Source organism: Bemisia tabaci, chromosome 8 (assembly GCF_918797505.1).
Source record: "Bemisia tabaci chromosome 8, PGI_BMITA_v3".
NCBI classification, from domain to species: Eukaryota; Metazoa; Arthropoda; class Insecta; order Hemiptera; family Aleyrodidae; genus Bemisia; species Bemisia tabaci.
In genome coordinates, this window is record NC_092800.1 from 24,231,962 (window position 1) to 24,249,096 (window position 17,135).

Below are 17,135 nucleotides of genomic sequence, written 5' to 3' on the forward strand. Positions count from 1 at the left end.
TCTATTAATTCGATGATCTTCTCCGTTGAGTATATTCTAAACTCATCAATGAGTTTCTTTGAGAATCCACGTAAGTTTCCAGATAGCTCATTCATAATTTTCAATCCTAGGAAATCCTCTTTCCCTTTTATTTGATCGGGCTTACATGAAAGCCAATGAAGCACTACCGAGGTCATAATTTTTGGTAGGATCTAATTTAAGCTCCTTTGCTTTTGTTCCTAGAAGCCTCCATTCAATCTTCTTAGTTCTGCCGGCGAAAATTGGTATTCAGTCGTCTCATTCAAGTCTGCATTTATTGGCGTATTAAGGTAATCTCCTTAACTTACTATGTGAATGCTATACTGTGTGGAGAATGAATATTCTCAGGAACTAACTGTTTAACTCCAGAGACTAGAGGCACAAACTTTTCAGTCATTTAATCCAACCACCACGCAGAGATGTTCAAAATTAGTTCCTCCGTGCTTAGAGACTTTATTCAGTTACAATGAGTTTCAATATTGGAAAAAAAGAAATGCTCATACCAAGAAACAGACAGATCCCGGATACGACTTTTACTACCCTTTTTCCTCCCACTGACATCACAATAACAACGAAACGTTGGATATTTTTGGCGTCCGTAAATAAAGAGATTGCGTGATGACCACTTTTAGTGGGTTAATAAATGATGCCTCAAGATTACTTCCGTACCTATAAACATTGCTTTTTGCGTGTTATTCGTAAGACTGACTAACGGAAAGGGGTTGCGGGACCTTCAAATGTAACATTTCAATATCTTGTCATATTTATAACGTCATTTTGTATCCTCTGCTGTTGAGGCTTTGAGTTGGAAAATATTAACTTGTTACTCGCTAACGATCAGATTCTTATCCAGTGTACTTTTATAACAAGAATTGGTATCGACTAGGGAGTAAAATGTTTGGTAATTGGTTTCTTTAACTTATTTTCATGTCAGGTCAGAATATTTAGATGGAATCGGAGTCATAGAGCCATTCGAGACGGTGCGGAGGTTGTGAGGGGTTCTTTTACATAGAGTTCTACTTCAAATCCTGTTTTCAAATCCTTGTAACTAGGTACGTATTTGCTTGACTGATAGTGAGAGTTGCAGTGAATCAAGCACGTTTCTGATTCACGCGTATAGTACGGTGGTCTCTCTTTCGCTTTTCCTAATACCTTTTTTAAAATTTGAATTTGAGGTATGAAAAATCGGCACTTCTCTCCATCTTGATAAAGGCTTTTCTTCCGGATATAAGAAAAATCAATCTCATAGGACCCTACAAGGGTAGAATTGAACACGTATACGACTCGACATTTTTCCAGTATTTACCTAAACAGGCATTGAATATATTGGTGCTCAGTAATTCTCTAAATAAAGGTCATGGTAAATTTTACAGCGGCACTTTTTAATTTCAAACTTGGCAGGTTAGAATTTGAAACGCAAATCGTCACCTTCTGGACAAAGTATCATAAGCGCCATGTGACGTTTCAAAATTTCCGCCGCCATTTTATTTTTTAACAGAGAAATTATCGGTTGATGCTTGAAAATTTCACTGATTTTTATGGGCAGCACAAAGAAAATTCAGTGACATTTTCGGACAGCTTCGTTGAAAAATTTATCTGTAAAAAATTAAAATGGCGGCAGAAATTGTGAAATGTCGCATTGCGCTTGTAATACTTTGGCCAGAAGGTGACGATTTGCGTTTCAAATTCTAATCTGCCAAATTTGAAGTTAAGAATTGCCGAGGTAAAATTACCATGACCTTTATTTAGAGAATTACCGAGCACCAATGCATTCAATGCCTGTTTATGTAAATACTGGAAAATGTCGAGTCTTTTACCTGTTCAATTGTACCCTTGTAGGGTCCTAAGAGATTGATATTTCTTATATCGGAAAGAAAAGCCTTTATCGGGATAAAGAGAAGCGCAATTTCGAGAGATCATACTTTGGAAGTATCATACTTACGATCTTTATCAAGATCGATACTTTGGCCGGAAGCTAATGAAATGTCGAATCAAAAATACTTTTTTCAAATTGCAATCTACGAACCACCACGATTGCGGTTTGCTTCCAGATTTATTGGCGGTTTTTGAGTCATAACATCTGTAAACTGCTGACCCAAGTGGAGGTTTCAACATCTACATTTTAAACGAATAAAGCTTTTCCAAGCTCCATTAAATTTAAAGACGAGCTACCATTACGAACAATTCGTCGCTACACTGACGTAAGAGCGTATCTCGAATTCCCCACGAGCCCCAGAAAGCATGGATTCTTATGTAAAATGTGGTTCTCCTGGAAACTGAGATACACCCTTCCGTCAGAGGGACGAATTGTCATCTCTCGGCGAACGTGAACGTGACGTCGTCCAAAGCGGCAACTCGCGACGCGAGTTTTTGGCGTTAACGTCGCGAAACGCTGACCCGCGGTTCGGGGGTTTTGCGCCGGGGTCGGGGGCCGAGGGGGGGGGGGGGGGGGGGTAGGGCGTCGAGGAAAATATGCAAGTGAATCGACTATTGTACTCACTTATTGGGATTGGGCGCCCACTCAGCGACGTCGGGCGGGCTATTTTTAACGGCGCCCCGACGCTTTGGACACAACGCCGCGACGTCGATGTCCGACTTGGACGCGCTCGCGCCTCTTGACGCATTACCCTCTCTCGCTGTTGCCAGATCATTCGTAAATATCATTTTTTCTTTTTCGTATCCACTAAATTTTGGGTGAATCTGCAAACGTCGCCTCGACGTCGACGTCGTTGCCCGGGCGCCAACGTTGCCAAACTGGACGTTAAATCAACACCCTGCCTGGTAAATAGGAAAAATGAGGAAAAAAGTATATCCCTGCGGACCGATTATTGAAACTGATAGACAAAGCGATAGACGAAGAAGACATAAGGAGTATGATAAGGAGCGATCCTATCGGTTGACATGGTTGGTTCCTATCGACTAAGGAAAAAAATGATGGACTAGCTGGATTCCATTTTGCAATAAGGAACCACTACCTCTGGCTCTTTCATAAAACCACATATCAGCACAGGGAAATGAATGGCATGTATGTTGTTTCTAAAGTGGGCCAGAAATAGTGGTTCCTTATTGCAAAATGTAATCCACTGTCGGGTATGTGGTGGGCTGCCGTTAGTTAGTCCATTACCTACCTCCTGTGTCCATTGCTATCACCCGCTCCCACCATACTTAGGATCCCTCCAAATCCCTTTTGTCGTCTTTGTCAGTAGCTTTGTCTATCAGTTTCAATAATCGGCCCGCAGGTAGCACAGCTCGTACAATAAATCGTCACCTTCCGGCCAAGGTATCGCAAGCTCCATGCGACGTCTCAAAATTTCCGCCTCCATTTTATTTTTTTACAGAGAAACTGTTGGTTGAATCTGTTTGAAAATTTCACTGAATGTTATCGGCAGTACAAAGATAATTCAGTGAAACTTTCGGACAGCTTCGTTGAACAATTTTTCTGTGAAAAAATCAAACGTTAACTAATTCATGGGCGTGAAATTTTCCTGACGATTTCGTCACTTCCGGTCGAAGTATCACAAGCGCCATGCTACGTTTCAAAATTTCCGCCGCCGTTTGATTTTTTTACAAAAAAAATATCGAACGAAGCTTTTTGAAAATTAGACCGCGTTTAACAGAAAGGAATCAAGCCACATCGGCCATTGCCAAATTTAACCGGGCAATTTAATTGTTTACAAAAGAACGTTTGCGCGAATTTTTTGGACAATTTCAAGGAATTTGCCTCGTACAGTGGAGAAAATTCACCGAAATTTGAACGAAAATCCGCACAAACGTTTTCATGAAAAAAATTAAATTACCCAGTTAAAGTTGGCAATAGCTGATGTGGCTTGGATTCTTTCTGTTAAACGCAGTCCAATTTCACTAAAACTTCTTTGTGCGGCCGATAAAATTCAGTGTTTTCAAACAAATTCAACCAAAAATTTTTTTATAAAACAAAGAATGGCAGCGGGAATTTTGAAACGTCGCGTGGCACTTGCGATACTTTGACGGGAAAGTGACGAAATTGTAGGAAAAATTTCAAGCACATGAATTAGTTAGGGAAGGTAACTAGTTAGGATAGGAACTGTAACCAGAGACAACATGTGGAGATCACGCACCGATATCTTCTCTTAAAGTTAAAATTTAATTTCGGAAGTAAGTCAACGCTCCGTTCTCCAAATGGACGTATTTCTGCCAAACGGAACTATATGCATTATTACGTGAGCCCTGTTATGCATATATTTTTATGGGGCTCAGGACTCATGTCTTAATGCACATAGTTCCGTTTGGCAGAAATACGTCCAAATGATGACCGATGACCAAACTTTCAAGTAATTGGTTTACAATCCTAACCTTCGCTTACAAAAACTCGCCAAGCAAAGTGCTTACTCCATGTTTCATTCCGCGAATTTTGTTTGATTTTTTCTTCAACAAGTTGCTCATCGACCATCGCTGAGGGAAAAATAGTGTTGCCCTCCGAACTTAACCTGTGCCATCATATTGCTTAGGTTGTGAGTGCAGGGTCTCTGGATGTAACTATTCCTCTTATCCGGTTTCGTTTCTAATGGACCACTAGACAAGGTACGAATTTCAGCATTCTGATACATGTTTCTTAGTCAAAATTTCACGTAAAACACGATGCGCACAACCAAAATTGTTGAAACCAACTTCTAACGGAGATATTTACATTTTTATTTCACATTGGTTACGAGGAATTTGAACTGCCCGCTCACAAGAAACTCAAAGCTCTACGTAAGTCAAATCGCGCACTTCAACAGTTTCAGCAAGCTTCTCAATCGGGCAATGTTCATTTCCCACCATGTGCTGTTCAAACTATAAGCAATTTGCTATAGCTGAGCCAAAGCGTCAAGATTGATGCTGCCAGATTTTTTAATCGCAGAGACGTTCATGATAACGTTTAGCGCGCGACGTGAATCACGTAGAGCATTGAGTTTTCATGAGCGGGTGGTTTCAATTCACGCACCAAGAATCATTAAATATCTTCAGAAGGAGTTCATTTCGGTAATTTTCGTTGTGCGCATCGTGTTTTACGTAAAAATTTGGCGAGGACACATGTATTAGAATGCTGAAATTCATACATTGTCTAATGGTCCGTTTTTTTATCATTTTAAATGACAGTAATCCACACTGAGGATACAAAGATTTCAAAATCATGAGTGGAAGAACGCTGAATCCGCGAATATTAGAGCCGAATACAGCCAGCGCGGAACGGTATTGGCGCCTACAAGACTGCAGTGATACTGCACGCATTGCGCGTATAGCACTGTGCGTACGAGCAGGAGCAATGCGTGAAGTATCACCGCGGTCGCACAGTGCTATGCGCGCAATGCGTGCAGTATCACTGCAGTCGTGTAGGCGCCAATATCGTTCCGCACTGTCCACACTGTGTTCTGGTCTAACACTCGCGGGTTCAGCGTTTTTCAACTCATGATTTTGAAATGGCTTGTACACTTTGTATGGGTTTCACATGAGACAAAGAATTATGTACTAAAAGAAAATATACTCTGTTTTGTATATATCAAGGTGGTTCTATGCCTTTAATGATTGTCAAAATACCTTACGAAGATATTTAATGATTCTATATGCGTGAATTCAAACCACCCGCTCATGAAAACTCAATGCTCTACGTGATTCACATCGCGCGCTAAACGTTATGATAGTCTCTGCGATATAAAAATCTGGCAACCTCGATCTTGACCTTTTGGCTCAGTTATAACAAATTGCTTATAGTTTGAACAACACATGGTTGGAAATGAACATTGCTCGATTGAGAAGCTCGCTGAAACCGTTGTAGTGCGCGATTTGACTCACGTAGATCTTTGAGTTTCTTGTGAGCGGGCAGTTCAAATTCCTCGTAACCAATGTGTAATAAAAAGTTCATATCTTCGTTAGGAGTTGGTTTCAGTAACTTTCGTTGTGTGAATCGTGTTTTACGTGAAATTCTGGTTAAGAAACATGTATCAGATTGCTTAAATTCGTACCTTGTCTAGTGGTCCATTCCTTCAAAATCTTTTCCGCGCGGCTTTAAAAATTGGTGGTTTTAAATCATCCACGTTGATTTGTTTATCTGTCGGTTGGAATCTTGGCATGACCGCGTTTTTTTTCGTAGAGTTACTGCTCTCTAATCTAAACCGGAAATAGTTGAGGTTGAGAAAACGTGCGCCTCAACGCCGAAGATGGATGCTGTTTTTCTCACAGCCCAATTCTCTACCAGGCAGAGATCCAAAACTTAAACCCGGTCTGTTATTTACTCATCGAACTCGTATACTTCGCGTTCTGTGCGAATACAATCATTAAATATACCAAAAAAGTTAATGCGGGTACAAAAAAAAAAAAAAAAAAAAAATTCACGGGGCCCGCATCCCGCAATTTTTTTTTTTTTTTTTTTTAAGTTTGCATCTGAAGAGGTGTAAGCAGCCCAGAAATTTGAAGATGTGAAAGCCAGAGGAGCATACTGCATCAGAACATTTTAAAATTCCATTTCACAACAAACATACTCATTCTTGAAAGGGTGTGTGTTTCTCGTAGACAATTTCTGGGAAATCTCGTCGAATCACGATGAAAATTTACCAAAATTATATTTAAAAAAATGCAACTGTTTTTAAAGAAATGAATAAGTTATCAAATAAAACTTTGCAACGTTTCAATGCAATTAAACACCTCTGAATCTCATCCTTTCATTATTTGCGCAAGGTATTTTTCGTATCTAAATAATTTTATGGCGCCAATTGACCCATCTCGATTTATTATGCCGCTCACGAAAAAAACACTTAAACCTTTCGACAGCGTCCCAAGTTTTATCGACAAGCATCTTTTACACTGAAGTAGGTGCTTTTCCGAAGTATAAAAGTAACAGCAACATAGGGTATACAGCTACATAATAAATAATAATCCCAAATTACGTCATTATTCTGAAAAAGTTTCGTTCGCGCGGGAAGACTTTAAGTCGCAAATGCTGAACAAACTTCTCCTCAAGAATCTTTTGAAAGTATGGCTTCTTTAGTTTTGATTGCTTTTTTTTTTCTCGACGGAAGCGCTATGAGCTCACCTGGCGAGAATGCCAGTCTAATGCGCTTAATGTTTATCAGCCCGTAAAAAATAACGAATCCTTAATTGCGCGACGCAAATAAAAAGTTTCTCGATTGAGCGTTCAGGAGCCTTAGTATTCATCAATCCCGTTACTTAGTCAACTTTCTTGCCGTTATTGCTCAAGAGGAGGGAATAGGAAAAACAGCGGGGAATCGATGGTCCAAGTCGGAAAATGCGTAGTATCATTGTATCTGCGTCGGGTCACGTAATGTCTTTCCAACTTTTCATCGCACAATTTTACTCAAGAGAGGAGCGAGAAGTTATCTAAATGGAAGTTCTATATAAATCATAGAAGTCTGATGACTGTTACCAGATTCTTAAAAATGTTTTTGTGATCAAACCGCAAGAAAAAAATTGTTTGGGTCAAGGATGTTTTTATACAATCAGTTTCCCATGGATGTTTGTTTTAAGTGTAAATGAATTTGAGAGCTTTTTTAATTTAGTTGACAAGAGAGGAAGGGATTCAGCGTATATGTATGTTTCCAATCATGCAGACCGACGAGTCTGCTAGTCTTTCAAGCAATACGAGGAATGTGTCTCTTTTTTTACGCCCTCTAATTTTAAAGTCATTAACTTCCTCTCTTCAACTTGATTGCTAAATCTTATTTTCTTTCAACATGTACATATTTCATTATACTTTTTGATGTCTATTTTCGGTCTTTTTGCTTTTTTGTTACTTTTACGTATTTAATGTGTAAGCTCTGAGGATAGCACACGCGGTGTCGAAAAGTCTCGGCTAAGATGTGAATTTAATTAACAAAATTTATTGCGCAGAGGTTACCATATTCTTCGTTATTAACTTTTCTGTCTTATTAGGTTGGGGGACGGAATTCAGACTTTCAGGATTGCAGTATGATCAGTATAACACGCCCCCTCCCTCCCTCCCTCCGAAAAAAAACCAAGAAGGCTTTGAACTAAAGAGGACGAAACAGAAGTTGATAGTGGGAAAGGAAGGAAGTTGAAGTTGAACAAAGATTACAGAGGAAATTGTCGAATTTTCTAAAATTTTACGAGAAAAGTACATGCAAAATTTCTACTGTCCTTCACAGTTACTTCACGCCTTCAACTTTCGACTCAATGGCATCACATACCCTTCTTCCAAATGAACCTCAGTCAATGTATACTTCAGTTTCGAAGAAATTCCGTTCTTCCATGAGTCCATAATATGTTTTCTTTATGACATTCGTTTAAGGGCACTACAAAGGAGCAAGAAGTTCTTAATGCTTGGCTCAACTTGGTACCATAGTATGGGTAGAATCAGGAAAATTGCCCCTGCCTCCCCGAGATAAATTCCCATCTCGTATTAGGTCGAAGGACCGGATTCAGACTCTAAGGATTGCAGTATGATCATTATACCACCCCCCCCCCCCCAAAAAAACAAAAAAAAAAACCAAGGAAGCTCTGAACCAAAGAGAGCTAAAGAGCAGTTAGAAAGGAAGTTAGAAGTTAGCAGTCGAAAAGGAAGGAAATCGAAGTTGAACAAACTACAGAGGAAATTGTCGAATTTTCCAAAATTCACGAGAAGAGAACATGCAGACTTTCTACTGTCCTTCACTATTACTTCATGCCCTCAACTCTCGACTCAATGGCAGCACATACCCCATCTTCCAAATGATCCTCAGCCAATGTATACTTCAGTTTTGAAGAAAGTCCCTTCTTCCATGAGTCAAGCCCTGGTAAAAATTGGCAGTAGAATCTGTGTTCCAAAATACCATAGACCTACAGCCGGCTCTAAGATTTCCAATAGCTTCTATAGCCGGCAACACAATTTCTTACAGCCTTTTATAGCCGATGACGATTAAGCAACAGCCTGGCGATAAAGTGTATGCTTAACGTTACTAATTACGGATGATAGGACAGTGAGTTTTTGGAATACTGCTCTCTTTTTGGGCCGTAGTATCTTGATTTATTTTGCGAGGAAAGCTCCGTACTTTTGATGAATGCCTGCCATTACTAATATATTAGAGCGCCTTCAGTTTCGTATGATACTGTGCAATACCTCTGGTGTAAAATAGTTGCTTCAAGCGCCGTGGCACGCTGCTGCGGCGCGGCAGGCGGGCAGCTAGCCGGAAACGCGCATTGGCGCCTACAAACCTAATAGGGATACTTCACGCGTTGCGCAATGCGTGAAGTATCCCTGTTAGGTTTGTAGGCGCCAGTGCGTCGCCGCTCCGCTTTGCGTTAGGCTCCAATATTTAATCTGACGGAGTCAGCGTTATTCAACTCATGATTTTGAAATGTTTGCACATACTGTATGGATTATTCTCATTTTAATTGATGAAAAAAAATATGTATTAAAGGAAAATATAATGTGTGTTTTGTAAATATTAAGGTGGTTCCGTATAAAACTTAATGATTTCCAAAGCACACGAATTTCTGCACAATTTCTTATAGCCTTTTATAATCGATGGCGAAAAAGCAACAGCCAGGCGATAAAGTGTAAAGCCCGGCGATAGGAACTATAGCCCGGCTGCATAATTTTTTATCGCTTCGTATAGCCCGGCCGTATGATTTTCTCCGCATTCTACAGCCAGTTATATGATTTTCTGTAGCCTTCTTTAACCAGCTATAAGAATGCCCATGGTATTTTGAAACGCAGCTCTTATTGCCAATTTTTACCAGGAATTAGATGTTTTCTTTATGATATTCGTTTAAGGGCGCTATGAAGGAGCGAGGACTTCTCGATGCTTGGCTCAACTTGGTAGCTCAGAGAGTGTGGAATCAGAAAAATTGCCCCTGCCTTCCCGAGACAAATTCGGAAAATAAAAAGCTGACCACTTTTCTTCTTCAAAGTTTCCTTTTCCAGTTTCAGAGTTTCCAAGCATACTTAATTTTCAGATGGAACGCAACCCACGTCAAGGCGTGAAATTTTCTCCGACTTTTTTTTTACCATTTTATGGTCATCCTGTAAAAATGTTAAGGCATAATGACGATGAGTTTTACTTCTCAAAATTTAGTATGCAGAGAAATTGTGAAACTTTTCGATTGAGATACAGGATTTTTGTATGCAGCCATTGAGATTTTTTTTCATTTTTTTATTTTTTTCTTTTCTTTGAAAAAAAATCTTTGCATGGACTGAACAGTGGTGACGAGACAAAAACAAGAATGGAGGGTAAAGATCAGTAGATTTCCAGTCCAAATGAACTGCGTATTGTCTTACGAAATGCGAAATCGGAATGATATGATGCAGAGTAACGCTGGTGTAAATGCCACCTTTCTGAGACTTATTTGGAGGTCAACATAAGAAGCCTCTTTCAAAAAAGCGTGAAAAAGCTTGTAAAGGTCAGTAGATTTCCAGTCCAAATAAACTGCGTCTTGTCTCACGAAATACGAAATTGAATCGATATGATGCAATGTAATTCTGGTGTAAATATCATCCAATTTCTGAGACTTATTTGGAGGTCAACATAAGAAGCTTCTTTAAAAAAAGCGTGCAAAAGCTGTACTGCGCGCATTAGATGCCTCAACTACGACGCATCTTCGCAACATCGGCTTACAAAGTAAGCAGCTGTTCGATCTCATACATAACTTGACACTAGCGACATATAAATGAAAGGAACGGATAATGGCATTCAATACTTGACGCACTAAAAAGGAGTAAAGCATATCTAGGAACATACGCGTATTCTGTATTCGTTATTCTCTGGAAGTGAGTTTAAAGGTTAGACGCATTTTACGTCTTGGCGGGTTGTTTCCCCGTTTTGGTCAGTAATTACGGACACTAGCGACATATAAATGAAAGAAACGGAAAATGGCATTCAATACTTGGCGCAATAAAAACGGATAAAGCATATCTAGGAGCATACGCGCATTCTGTATTCGTTATTCTCTGGAAGTGAGTTAAAAGGTTAGACGCATTTTACGTCCTGGCGGGTTGTTTCCCCGTTTTGGTCTGTAATTCCGGTTTCCCGCCCACCGTGCCGTGTTGAGGTAGGCTCGACGGGGTCTCGGCGTTGTTAAAAAGCGTGAGGGTGCGCTTACCGTTGATGGCTCCATTTGGGTGTATTTTTCGGGGAAAAACAGTCGAAGGCCACTTAATTCATTGAGGGATCTCAGCAAACTGGGGCAGGGCTCCTCTTCCGCCCCCCGCACCCCGCGCCTGCATCCCCCGGAGTGGAGCCTGCGCTAAGCTCCCGCGGTTTTCGCACATGCCCCATTGCCCCACACGGGACGAGAGAGCTCTGGAGCCCGAGTTGTCAGTGTGTCTTCGGACCGCCATCTTCGCGGACTCCACGCTTCTTTACTGCCGAGCTAAAGCGCCAGTACATCTGCGAGCTAGACGCGCGTCTAGACGAGAAAAGTAGGATCTGATCCTACTTTGAGCGAGTTGCGGGCGGCGAGTTGCAACCTGATTGGCTACGGACATATCCGAACACGGCCGAAGGTTAGAGTCCCTTGATATGCCGGAATCACTCGCTGAATTTGGCAGCTGAACATGGAAGACATCAGTCAGCGTTCAACGGCTGAAATTTTGCAAATTCGATTTATTTTCATCCAGATGTGTATCAAATTTACTCGATTCAGGAAAATCCGACATTATCCGATGGTCGCTGAGAATCGGTGCTGAATTTTACGCGACACGCGCAAAATTCAGGCATCGGGCCGACGGCTTCCACATTAAAACCACAAGACGACTGCTGCTTGTCTTCTCGCTGCTCAAGACGCGCGTCTAGCTCGCAGTTGTATCTGGCAATTAAAGAAGAACGCCGTATGAATCCTCAGACGTTGCCATAGTTTCCTCAAAAAAAAAACCCAATTTACTGGGAAAATGTTGAATATGTTTTCTTTAAGTTTTCAGACGATTGAAGTGCTGGATGTAAAAAGGGAATTTCTTAATTCATTGTCTCAAAATCTCCGCTAACGTTTCATTTGTTATGATTGAAGCAAATGTATGTAATCTCGGTTTTTATCGGAGGAAATTTTGGAACGGCTCATACGGCGTTTTTCCTCAGCACGGCAGTATTAGAGAGTGGCTTTCTGATAGTAAAAGGATGCATCTCTACTTAAGCACTTTGTTATTCGGGTGCTGCGACTAACAACAACTCCGATGGATTTCTGAGGAGGTGAAAAAAGTGGAAGTGCCTTCAATATTGAACATGCAACACGCACATCCGTGGGCCACGAATAGTTGCATCAAAGCGCCACGACCAGCTTAATGTAGTATTTGTGGGTCGAGATCATCCTAAAAAAGACTTATCACACGCTGAATTTGGCAGCTGAACATGGAAGACAGCAGTCAGCGTTCAACGGCTGAAATTTCGCAAATTCGATTTATTTTCATCCAGATATGTATCGAATCTACTCGAATAGTTCAGGAAAATCCGACATTATCCGATGGTCGCCGAGAGTCGGTGCTGAATTTCACGCGACACGCGCAAAATTCAGGCATCGGGCCGATGGCTCCCACATTAAAACCACAAGAGGACTGCTGCTTGTCTTCTCGCTGCTCAAGACGCGCGTCTAGCTCGCAGGTGTATCTGGCAATTAAAGAAGAACGCCGTATGAATCTTCAGACGTTGCCATAGTTTCCTCGAAAAAAAACCCCAATTTACTGGGAAAATGTTGAATATGTTTTCTTTAAGTTTTCAGACGATTGAAGCGCTGGATGTAAAAAGGGAATTTCTTAATTCATTGTCTCGAAATCTCCGCTAACGTTTCATTTGTTATGATTGAAGCAAATGTATGTAATCTCGGTTTTTATCGGAGGAAATTTTGCAAGGGCTCATACGGCGTTTTTCCTCAGCACGGCAGTATTAGAGAGTGGCTTTCTGATAGTAAAAGGATGCATCTCTACTTAAGCACTTTGTTATTCGGGTGCTGCGACTAACAACAACTCCGATGGATTTCTGAGGAGGTGAAAAAAGTGGAAGTGCCTTCAATATTGAACATGCAACACGCACATCCGTGGGCCACGAATAGTTGCATCAAAGCGCCACGACCAGCTTAATGTAGTATTTGTGGGTCGAGATCATCCTAAAAAAGACTTACGCGCCAGAAATTACAACAGGTACCAGAAAAACGGTAAAAAACGTTTTAATAGACCCGTTCTAAATGTCAGATAGCTCTAAAATACTAAATCGACGAGTCGATTATTCGTTTATTATATAATCAACGATTTAAAAGGGGTCGGTTTTTACGTTTCCGTAAGTTTTTCTCGTGTCATTTCTGTCGTTTAAGTGTTTTTAAGAGCGAATTAATTATTATTGGTCCATGCTACTCAGGTTTAGTGTCACTAACTAGCAATACTCTCCCAGCTGTATAGGTACTCCGTTTTTAGAGTGCTACAACTGACGAGTCCCGTGCACCTCTGAAGAAGTGAAAAAAGCGAAAGTGCCTTAAATGTTTAAATATGCAACACGCACATCCATGGAACACGAATAGTTGCATCAAGGCGCTGCAGTCGACCCCTATGCCTTTCAAGAACAGTCGAATCATTATTAAAATTGTTTTATTTACGAGGTCCTTCAAAAGACTGTATGGTTGTGGCTCATCCCGTCTCGGTAATTCCACCAATGCATATATGAATTTTGAAATTCAATTAAAACCCCCTACTTAAGTCATGGTGGGCAGGACAAATCTAAAAGTCGGAGACAGTGAACATCTGCGAGTGGTTTGGGAAAGTGGGACTTAATTTTTCATTACGCTCGACCTTCATTATTATTCAGGGACATTTCAGGGACGGATTGAGGTGGAAGGGTGTGCGTGTGTTGTGCAAGCAACGCTCGAGTAAATATTGCCAAATCGTGCAGATAGATTGATCCCTCAAATATCAACGAAATCTATGTGCTAGACTTGGAATTCGCAAATTGTACCTACTCGTAAGTATGAAAAATCGCACAGGAAGTATCGCGTTATACGCCTATGTTTACTTTGTAACTTTCCGGGTAAAATATTCCTGGCTTACCATTTATTAACCTAAATTCGTTCTATACTTTTCTTTTAAACTATTGATAAAACGATGTAACTTTAACCCAAAGGTACTGATCATTTTCAGACACGTTTCTTTTTCCTTTTTTATTTTTCTATTGTTTCATTTATCTCATTATCATACTTTCATACTTCCTTCATCTCGAGTTTACTTTTTCTCTCTTGTTTTTAGTCAAATTTGAGACGCATTATCAATTCTATAAGCTCTTCGACTCTTCACATTTTAGATCCGCCCAATCAATTTCATGGGCGGATCCAGCAATTTGGCAACACCGAATTTCCTCCATTTAAACCCATGGAAATGTATCGATTCTCGGAGGGGCAAGGTCCTCCGGCAAGACTCGATTAATTAGCACAGGTTCAAATGGATAAAATCCGGTGATGTTGCCAAATTGCTGGATCCGCCTCTGATCAATTTTCATGATCTTCAATAATCGGTATGTAATAGTCTTAAGATGCGTCTACTATTTTCAACTTTTTGACTCATGACCAATTTGTATGGAGTGGTTAGGCTACGTTTTTGATTCCTCGTGGCCGTGCAGGGAGAGGGGGGGGGGGGGGTAACACCTCTTTTACGACATGAAGTTGAATAACATGAATTCAAAAATGGCACGTTACGTCAGACATTATTCATCTTGTAAACTTGTAAATCTTGTAAATCTTGTAAATCTTGTAAATCTTGTAAATCTTGTAATCTGTAACTTGACACCGTTGAAATAGCGATCGGGAGCCTTGTCAATGGCATGTCGCAGATCCGAATCAGTGGAACAGAAGTTGCCTACCTCCGCGGCGCATTGAAGCCGTCAGTTGTCATGGTGGTTGCCGACGAGGCGCGGCGCAACTTGGCAGCCGTCTCCCGTGTATTTCCTTCTGTTCGATGTCGTTTAAGGGATCCGGGAAAATGGCTTAGTCGCATTAATCAGCTTTGCCTTGTTCCGAGACAACCAGATTAACACGAGTCACGAAAACCTAATCGGGATAATATTACAGACGCACCAGAGCTATTCCGTGGGTGGATTGAACCTATAGGGTATTTCAATATTAGTAAAATTGGAATTTAAGGTGATTCGATGGACGCCATATTTTGTGTCAAAACGACTTGCGATTTATCGCGTCGATTGGTTCCATTTTTTCAGCTACTCGTCATTTTTCTCTAATTTGGAGATAGCAGTTCTGTTGTCAGGAGACTAAAGAATTCACTTGCCCATTTGGACAAACAAATTCAACTTAATGAATGTGTGGTTTTTTTTAGAGGAAAAATATCGCATTCGAGTGCAGTTCCAATATCAGTATCGAATGCGATACTTTTCCTCTAAAAAAAACCACGCCTTTATTAAGTTGAATTTGTTTGTCCAAATGGGCAAGTGAGTTCTTTAGTCTCCTGACAACAGAGATGCGATTTCAAAATTCGTAAAAATGACAAGTAGCTGAGAAAATGGAAATAATCGATGCGATATATCGCATGTCGTTCTCACACAAAATATAGCGTCCATCAAATCACCTTAAATACTTGGCATCGATATACTTGGACCGCGTTTAGCAGAAAGGAACCAAGCCACGTCAGCTATGACCACATTTAATTGGGCAATTTAATTTTTTACAAAAGAACGTTTTTGCTGATTTCTTTGAAAATTTAAAGGAATTTACTTCGTACGATGCAGATAATTTACTGACATTTGCACCAAAATCCGCACAACCGCTTTCATGTAAAAATTAAATTGCCCAATTAATATTGGCAATAGCGGATGCGCCTTGCTTCCTTTCAGTTTACCGCCACTTGGTATCCACGCGCACTGGGCGGTATGGATACTCAAATCCGGGTATCACTTGGTTTGTTTTTGATAAAAACGCACTATAATTTTTAATGGGCGTGAAATATCCAAATTGCCATAGATAAAAACAGTCATATCGTGTGTAAATCACTGAAAATCGTTACGCAATGTTTCGTTGCCTTATGTAACTTTAATCCTACCTCTTGTAACACCTTGTAACTCCGTCAGCCCTTTCTCGTCCCCTGAAGTGTTACGTAATTTAGGGATGACCGATTATCTACAATGTTTCAGGCTCAACATTGCTGTGGTGTGTCTCAGCCTCAGCTCAATGCCCCATATCGACATATTGGACGTATTTCTGTCAAACGGAACCAGAAACAGGTGGGAAAAGAGGGGTGTGTTTGTATACTGCCGTGCTAAGGAAAAACGCCGTAGGAGCATTTTAATGTTGCCAAATCTCCTCTCAGAAAATGTCCATTTTTTAAGAAAGTTATGAATATATATTTTCTTGACATTTTCGGACTTTTTAGATCAAATTTCGAACAAAATCCTCCGAAAAATCGGAGGAGAAATATTCACAAATTTTCCTGCAAATTCGTTGTTTTTCGAAGGAAATTTGGCAACGCCTTATGGCTCATACGGCGTTCTTCCTTAGCACGGCAGTGTAGAACCCCGTGTTTTTTCCAGCATTGTGGAATAAATCCAACCAGAGATACATTGTATCGTGCATACCTCACCCAAATAATTTCTGTGTAAGGCCGATTCGTTGTACGTAAGTAATTGATGGAAACAGGTTCACGCGCGGCGGAGTAAATATAAAGCTACCGAGTGTCTACACGAGATGTTTACAAATCCCAAAGTCTGAACTTCAAGGGTTTAAATTGATGTGGATGTAGGTTTGATACGGGCGCGTTGCCAACCTTCGCTCGGGCGAAAATATTTTTCCGCGGAAGAAGACCACTGGTTATGCGTTAAAGCCTGGTCTTACTAGATTCGATTGTGAGCCAAAATATTTGCATCGGTATTGTTATTATTGCCAGCTCGTGGATTCTTGGAGGAATAGCTCGATTTTATAATTGGTGCATGAAGATTACTGTAATTAGTGCATAAAAGGGTTGAATGGTCTCTCAATGATTGTTTGAGGCAAATTTCTAGAAAAATAGTATTTTTTCATTTTGGAAAACATTTGATGAGTAGTAGCATTTCATTTTTATATCGGCCAAAGCACCACAAGCGCTATGCGACGTTAAACAATTTCCGCCGCCATTTTATTTCTTAACGGAGGAATCGTTCAATGAAGCTTTCTTAAAATTTCACTGAATTTTCTTT

At 40.5% G+C, this 17,135-nt stretch overlaps 1 protein-coding gene across 2 annotated transcripts in view; it reads right to left on the bottom strand.

Annotated features, from left to right (window-relative positions):
• The window catches only part of LOC109032554 (uncharacterized protein ZK1073.1), an 89,706-nt gene that overhangs the window by 69,885 nt on the left and 2,686 nt on the right, over window positions 1-17,135 (bottom strand). Inside the window, exon 1 of one of the 2 annotated variants that reach the window (XM_072303423.1) lies at window positions 11,089-11,192. The exons of the other annotated variant lie outside the window; for it this stretch is intronic. Coding sequence (XP_072159524.1) covers window positions 11,089-11,103 — 15 coding nt within the window. The 5' untranslated portion in view covers window positions 11,104-11,192. Of the gene's footprint in view, window positions 1-11,088; window positions 11,193-17,135 lie in introns of those variants that run through there. 2 annotated transcript variants of the gene reach the window in all.